This window comes from Strix uralensis, chromosome 4 (assembly GCF_047716275.1).
Source record: "Strix uralensis isolate ZFMK-TIS-50842 chromosome 4, bStrUra1, whole genome shotgun sequence".
In the NCBI taxonomy this organism is placed as follows: Eukaryota; Metazoa; Chordata; class Aves; order Strigiformes; family Strigidae; genus Strix; species Strix uralensis.
The window spans coordinates 14,961,298-14,969,090 of NC_133975.1; the positions used below are offsets into that span (position 1 = coordinate 14,961,298).

Genomic DNA, 7,793 nt, shown 5'->3' on the forward strand with positions numbered 1-7,793 from the left:
TGTTGTGTTAGTTTTAAATTAGAATGTATTGTGTCAAATCATACTTAACAAGTCTCAATCGTGGTTCTGTGATCCTTCCTGTGGGTAAAATAATGAATTAAAGCCCTATCATACTGCTACAGCAGCAATTTCTATCAGTCTTTTACCCACAGGAGAGAGCTTTACATTGTTCAAAATGGTTGCAGGCTATTGTATGATTTGCACAATAAATTTCAGTTTATAACCCTGAGTACAGGTATATTAATGGTTTTTATAGTTATTGTGAGCAGATGTCTTGTGGTTGCATTGAGTGGGAAAAAATCTGGCTCTGCTGTTTGAGTTGTGAAAATATCTAATTCTCCCTGACTTTATCACTTTTGTCTGTTTTTGTCTTAAATTCAGGTACAGTACATATAATGACTTATCTCATGGGATAACAAAAAAGAACTGTGATTATTTCTTCTATGCATTAGATTCTTAGATGTATCTTCAGTGGTTTGTCACTTTATGCCATACTTTGGTAACAGAATATTCCACTGTCATAAAAGAGGCTACTTTAATAAGCCATAAATCACTGAGCTATACTGATCGCTAGAGTTTGGTTTATGTTCCCATCATGTAAATCCCTTGTGACACACTGCTATATGATGTGTTCTGCATTCTACCCTTTTGTTCAATTGACTGTTTTAGCATATCTTACTGCTGTCTGCGCCAAGCAGTCCATCAGCCATGATTTCAAATTGCAGAGATCATTTAGCAGTTTAAAAGGCAATCTGTGCCAGTGGAGGGCTTTAAATATCAAAGGGACTTTTTAAAGAATACTTTTCTCAAGTGGATTTCAGCTATTTGTAAGGGATTAAAATCATTCACTGCTTCTTTATTGAAAATTTGCCTTCTAAATTAGTTATCATCTCTGGTTTACTAAGGCAGCAAAATAGAGAATTTTTGATGTTGAATATTTGTGCAGAAATACTTATCCTTACAGAAGTCAGAAAAACAATTACAGCTTGCTGGCCCCATTTAGTCGCTTAAGGACCAACCAGTCGACTCAGTGCTAAATCTCACGGCTCTATTTCATCGCTCTGTTCCTTGGCTTTGTTCTGAGGTCACTCCACTAAAATCAGAGACATACAGTAGTGTGAACGTAAAGGAGTGAAGTGATGAAACACCTTTAACCATCTGCTGCTGTAAAGTAAATATCACTGTATTAGTCAATTGTATTTTAACAAATGCTCTGCTCTGTAGAAGGAGATGCTACAGACAGCAGTGACAATGACATTTGAATGTATTACAACACTGCTGCTTTTTTATTTAACAAAACCACTGGATCTTTAGGATGGGAATTGGTGGGACTTCAGGGAGCTGTGCAGTATGTTCCTCTCTGTTTCCCCTTGACCCATGGGGCTGGGCACCCTCCCTGAGGTTTCTACCCCACAATGAAGGTGACAGTGCCCGACAGCCACCCTCATCTGTAATCTTGGACTCTATGGAGTCCTGTAACCAAGGAGAGAAAGCTGTTCTTGCCAATCAGGTAGATAGTGAACCTCTAGTATAAAAAGAAATTTGTATTTTAAAAGAAATAAAAAATCACTTTTCATTATTCTTCATGACATAAATTCCCTATGTCAGAAGACCAAACATTGTTCTGTGAGATTCACTGTTACCCTTCTTTAAACATACCTGTCATTTCACACTCACTTCTGCTAAATTAAACCTACAAATTTCTGATTTTTAACAGAGTAACCATTTCCCCTGAAGTCATGCAGGTTGACATTTAATTTGCTGTTGGCACAGAGTCAGGTACTGTTTCTCTGAAGCAAGATGAAAAATGTTACAATACAATGTGTGAGGGACAGTGAAGTGGGGTGTGAGGGACAGTGAAGTGGGGTGTGAGGGACAGTGAAGTGGGGTGTGAGGGACAGTGAAGTGGGGTGTGAGGAGGGAATGAAGGTAAAGGGTATGAAAGGTGGCTTGCCTCTTCTTGTTTTCTTGCTTTTCTGTGTTGGTCTGTGGCAGTGCAGAAGTCTTGCTCAACTCCTGCTATCCACCCTCCCTTAAGCCAGCCCTATCATCTGGTCCTGTGGTGGGACTCAGTTCACTAACTACCAGAAAAGTCAGAAGGAAAAAATGGTTAGTGAGCTAAAATGTCATACTGTGAGATCAGAAGAGCAGCAGCACTTGCTTAGGACTGTGTGTGTGGAGAGAGAGAGAGAGGAGGAGGAGCAGGACAAATTCCTCAGTGGTTACACTAGATCTTTTTCACTTCACCCCAAGTAGTATACACACCTGATTTCTTGTCTGGGTTAGTATTATGAAAGTACTTGATGTGGCAGAAGTTTCAGCTGGAATGTTCTGGACCATTTCAAGGGATGCACACATCAGCATCTGAAGCAGTGCACATGAGGAGTTGCACAAGCTCTATAAGGAAGATCTTAAAAGACCTGGGACACAGATGCTGGTCGCATGACTGGGGCAGGGCGGGGGTCACAGTGGTGAGTCAAAGAGCGTCACCAAATGTAGCAGTATAATAATGTTAAATGTACCTACTCCTACAGACAGGCTCTGTGAAGAAAGCTATGGGTCAGATGAACTTATGTCATATTATAGCCACTAATGTTCACGTTGCATCTTAATGAGGAACTGCGTTATTGTTTAAACTAAGAATTTCAAAGTGCTTCACTTTCAGCTATCAGTAGCACTGCTCTAAAAGCAGAAGGCCCCTTTGCCTTTCACTAATGTAACGTGACTCTCACTGTTATCATGATTCTCCACGATTCAGACTTCTTCCCCTTCCTTCATTCTCTTGCTTTTTGCACAAGATGATAGTTGTTTTCAAATACTTAATATCTTCTCTGGGCAATACCTTTCCTTGAAAGCTTAAGCGTTGGGCATATGCTCAGAGTGAGCAATTCCTACAGCACCGACTGAAAACCAAGTCTGACCTGTAAGAAGTGCTGCTCTGTTGGCATTTTCATCTTTGACAACACACTGCTCTGTCTTAGATAATGAGACCTTGCAAGGTGGCTGAGAGGACTGCTGCACTTTTACTGCTAATGAAATTGTAACATGATTGAATTATGCCAAAATCCCAGTGTGTTATGTAGGCTAGTTCAAAATAAGATTAACTGAACTAGAACAGGCCTTGTTGTCTTGCACAGCTCCCACTTCAAATTCTTTGCATTCTGAATCCTATTTTCTGGTATTTGCACTGCTGCCTGTATCACTCAGGTTCGTCAGAGGTGCATAGCAGACAATGTTTTCAGTAGAGATGTATATATCCTGTGTGCTGTTTCTGTATAACCACGTAGACCAGGTCTTTCCCAGCCAGTGGGAAGAGTGCAAAGATCCTGTCACTTGTGTCCATACCCCACAGGTCCAGCTGTTACCAAGGCTTTGGCCACGCAGAATTGGCAGAATACCTTGAATACGTTGCCCCTCCTTCCCCCAAAATGGGACTTGTGACCCTTCCAATACAAGGTGCCCTGATGGCAGGAGCCTTTTGCCTGGGGCAGGCTACAGCGCTGCCCCGAGTCGAGTGGCAGTGTGCGAGGCAGCGGCAGGCTGCGGGCCCCCTCGGGCTTGGAACCAGCTGTAGCTGGCTGCCAGGCTGCAGGATCGTGCTCATTCAGGCGCCTTGGAAATCCCAGCTCGGTGTGCCCTAATGGGTTCCTTCTAGACATGGTCCTTTCTCGGCTGTATTTTGGCTGGGCAGATTTTGTTTCAGTAAACTGTCATGGTATTTGCTGCGTAATCGCTTCTTCTGTAATCAATCCCAAATGATCTGACAGTCAAGTACATCTAAAAAGTCAAAGCTTGTTTTCCTGTATAAAGCCTTCTATTTACACTTGTGTCTTGGAAAATGTAGTGCTAAAAGTATATTTAAATGTTTCATTGATTACTCATGAGTTTTAAATGGAAGAGGTCTGCTGGAATAAATAAAGCCAATGCATTTATAAAGTATTAAGTACTAGATGTCAAAATACTTCCTATTGTAGCAAAATCTAAAAGCTCTTAACTTCATGCCATGGGCAGTACAGGAATAATGTGAAGAACAGCGCAAAGATGTCAGGAAGAGAATCACATGTTTCACAAGCATGAAAGCTTTCCCCACTCAAGTTTCTAAAATAATAAAAAAGGACAGATTTTATCCACTATATTTTTCCTTACTACAAAGTAACTTGAGCAAAATCTTCAAGTTATTTTAGGGGTTTGTTTCATTAATGGGAGGAGAATGACAAGTGTTACAGTGACCTGGTTACAAATAAGCAGATTCATGTTGTTCATTTAGGCCAGGATTAGTAATTCTTGCGGATCTTTTTAGTTGGGACATGTAAATAGATTGCAAGGAAGGGCGGAAGTTGGTCGATCAGGGGTGGGGGTTGAAGAAAGTTCCCTGAGTCCAAGCATGTGAACTCATGTGTGCAATTTCCTTCTTTCCTCCTTCCAGTTTGAACAGGAGAACCAGAGACTTGTTGGTGAAATGAATAATCTCTTTGATGAAGTCAGGTACAATTTTCTGTGACTTTTCTACTGACAGATTGCTGTGCAGGCTGGTCCCATAACCCAGGCAACACCCACATGCAGTGAATTTGCTGCAGGACACCTGGCTGTGTGAATTGCAGTGGTGTGGTAGCAGGAGGGACAAGATAGGAGTGCCCAGGAAATGAACTGTATGAGTTTACACACTGTGCTGTCCCACAGCGTAAAGAGTGGTTCTGAGTGATGTACAAACTATCCAAAATAGTACTGGTTACATTTGGAAGGTTTACATTCTGTCTCGCTTATCTAAATTTAGAAAAATTAAAATTTTCCCGTCGTACTGTGGTATCGGCTGCGCAGACAGCAGTAGGGGAGGTGCACTCGCTGCCCCCCGTGCAGAGACGTGTCCTTATGGCCGAGCAGCGGTGCAGTTTGCTCTCCGCGTGCTGTGCAGAAAACCTGAAGGGCTAGCTCTGGCTAGAGCTTTACTTTTGGATCATTAGTACTAGGCAAGGTGAATTTCACACTTCCTAGTAGCATATATAAAGAATACGTCAAAATTTACTACACCATGGATTTTATTTTATTGGCTGAAAGAAGGAAGATATGCAAAGCTCCTGCGGTGAAGGCTGCTGTTGGAGAATCGAGTGGTGCCTCTCCCTGAGCTTCACTGCAGGCTGGTCATCTTCCAACCAGGAACTGTCAGAGCACTAATCACAGGCCACTGCTGCGTAACAGACAGCTAACAGAATAGCTGTGCCTGCTGAACAGCCTGCTTACCGGGCTGCAGAGCCTGACCCTGCAGGAGCAAGGAATGTCTGCACTAGTTTCTAATGAAGTATTTCTGTTCTTTGCCAAGACAAATTGAAGGAAAAGTGGTGGAAATCTCCAGATTACAAGAGATATTTACTGAAAAAGTCTTGCAACAGGTTAGTATAATGTAATACTACAGCAGCAAATGCAGCTTGAAGATTTTCTTGGGGGTATTTCGGTCTTGGTTGCATGCAAGATGTAAACATAAGATTAATGAATCTGATGCAAATGTGAAGGAAAAGTTTTTTGCAAAATCAAGATATTTACCGTTGTTACTTATCAGTATGTACTAGGAATGGAAAATGCAACATTATGTGCTAGAATGTCTCTACCTTAGAATTGGTGTCCTGCTACTAACTAACATATTTAACATCTTTTCTGGAAATGGTGGCACCTCTTCCAAAAGAGATACCAAGAATCACATAGGTTAGATTGGATTCTAGATAAATGGGAGACTTCCTGCTGATCTTGGTGGTCTCTGCTCAGACTCATAAAATCACAGGTAAACACATGATAACTTAATTGCCTCTATACCTTTGCATCATTGAAACTAAGATGTTAATAATACCAGACTTTATTTCATTTTTGAGTTCTGCTTGTTCCCCAAGTCCTTGGAAGTGTTTTTTTTCCTGACGTTCATACCTGTTTCTCAATTTTATTTTTTCAACAGGAAACTGATATTGACAATATCCATCAATTAGTTGTGGGTGCAACAGAAAATATCAAAGAAGGCAATGAGGACATAAGAGAGGTAATGCCTCAAAGTTGTATTTTAAACTCACCGATTTCTCTTAACTTTCACTTTTGCCCAAGTGTTGAGCTCCCCCACAGTACAGGTGCAGCATGTGTTGGGGCATCGGGACATGACTTTTAAAAAAAAAAAAAGGTGAGGCCAAGTAGATTTCTGCAGATCATGGTTAACAAGACAAGCAATGTGAACTATTGAGAACCTCAGCCAACTAGTTCAATTTTTCCAAAATGTGAAGGCCACCTGGCATGCATTTAAGCACCTGTGAAGTTTGTTTTTAAAAAAAAGAGGGGGGGGGAGAAATTGCAGACTACAAATAAAGACAGCGCTGAAATTGTTGAAACTGGAGTTAAATGCTGAGTGCTTAGCAGAAGAGTCTCTTTACCATGCTGAACGCATCTCACATGCTCCTAGTAAACAAATCTATCCCATTGTCTTACTAATTAGAATGAAATTATGTTTTCTCTCAGGAACTGAGATTTCAATAAAAACAGAGTTCCTAAATTAGGCTACTGAGTAAATATCTCAGGTTTTTTTTTTTTTCTTCCCTCCCTCCTGAAAGCACACAGAATATGTAACTCAAGGATGAGTTACCTACTGCTCAGCTCTCCTGAAAAGTGCCTCAAACACGGCATGAACTGAAGTTATTTTTGCTTCATTTTTCACATTTGTAGGTAGAACTAGGTTTCCTAAACCAAACTGAGAAACAGTGATAAATACAAACCTTCATCACTCACATTAATGTTTGTATCACACACAAAAAAAAACCCTATTCTGTGTGTAAATCTGAAAAATGAGAGAAAACAGATCCCCATGTATATGCTGGTCTCAATTTTGGGAAGAGAATCCAAGAAAAATGCTTGCTCCTTGCTCCGAGACTGAAATACACTATCAACAGTGCTAAATCAACCTCTAGAAATAGTTGTCAGGTTTTAGTTTGGGTTTTTTTTTTCCACTCAGAGGATGTTTATTAAATGATGAAGGTCTGATTATTTCTAATCACAGAATTTCACTTTTGGAACTTAAATCTTTAAGCATGTACATTTTAATGTAGTTCTTAATGTTTTGAGTATATTTTCATTGTGTGGAATCTTGGGATTTTTTGGGATTTTTGTTTTTTAAATTACCAATTTTAAGATTTTGAGAGAAATTTCTTTAGTGTGATAAATCTAACGAGATAGAGCCAACCTGACTCTTATTCACCTGAAACAAAGGGCAGGTTTTGTTCTTTTTCCTGTGGGAGGGAAGAGTGAAGCCACTAACAGTCATCCTGGGTTGCTATTGTTGATATTCTACCATGTGTTTACTAGTGATATAATGGAGATAACCTGTTCCTCACAGGCCATCAAAAACAACGCTGGATTTAGAGTATGGATCCTATTCTTCCTTGTAATGTGTTCATTTTCCTTGCTTTTCCTGGACTGGTATGATAATTAATTAAAAATATAATACTGTCTACATGCTTTGTTTGTAAAACTTTTGACATTTTTTTTCAATGGAGTGGGGTACACAGCCTACCTGTATATTTTAGGCATTTTTTCATGCCACTATGATGGAAATATTTTCCAATAAATAAGCATGTGTATACATCCATTAGTGCAGAGGGACCTGATAACATTCATTTTAAATCCCTTTATCAAACATAAACCCACATTTAATCCTGCAAAGAACATAGAAACCTTTGAAAGAGCTGGTAAGAAAGCTGCAAGCTGGAGCAGAGCTAACAGAAGGAAAAAAAGATAATGGTTTTATCATAGTCACCCACACATCTGTG

General features: G+C 40.1%; 1 protein-coding gene across 2 annotated transcripts in view; it reads left to right on the plus strand.

Annotated features, from left to right (window-relative positions):
- The window catches only part of STX18 (syntaxin 18), a 70,924-nt gene extending 63,447 nt beyond the window's left edge, over positions 1-7,477 (plus strand). For both annotated transcript variants that reach the window (XM_074865754.1, XM_074865756.1), the window contains 4 exons: positions 4,427-4,485; positions 5,318-5,387; positions 5,942-6,022; positions 7,361-7,477. In XM_074865754.1, coding sequence (XP_074721855.1) covers positions 4,427-4,485; positions 5,318-5,387; positions 5,942-6,022; positions 7,361-7,456 — 306 coding nt within the window. In that variant the 3' untranslated portion in view covers positions 7,457-7,477. The remainder of the gene's footprint in view (positions 1-4,426; positions 4,486-5,317; positions 5,388-5,941; positions 6,023-7,360) is intronic.
- The last annotated feature ends 316 nt before the right edge of the window (positions 7,478-7,793 follow it).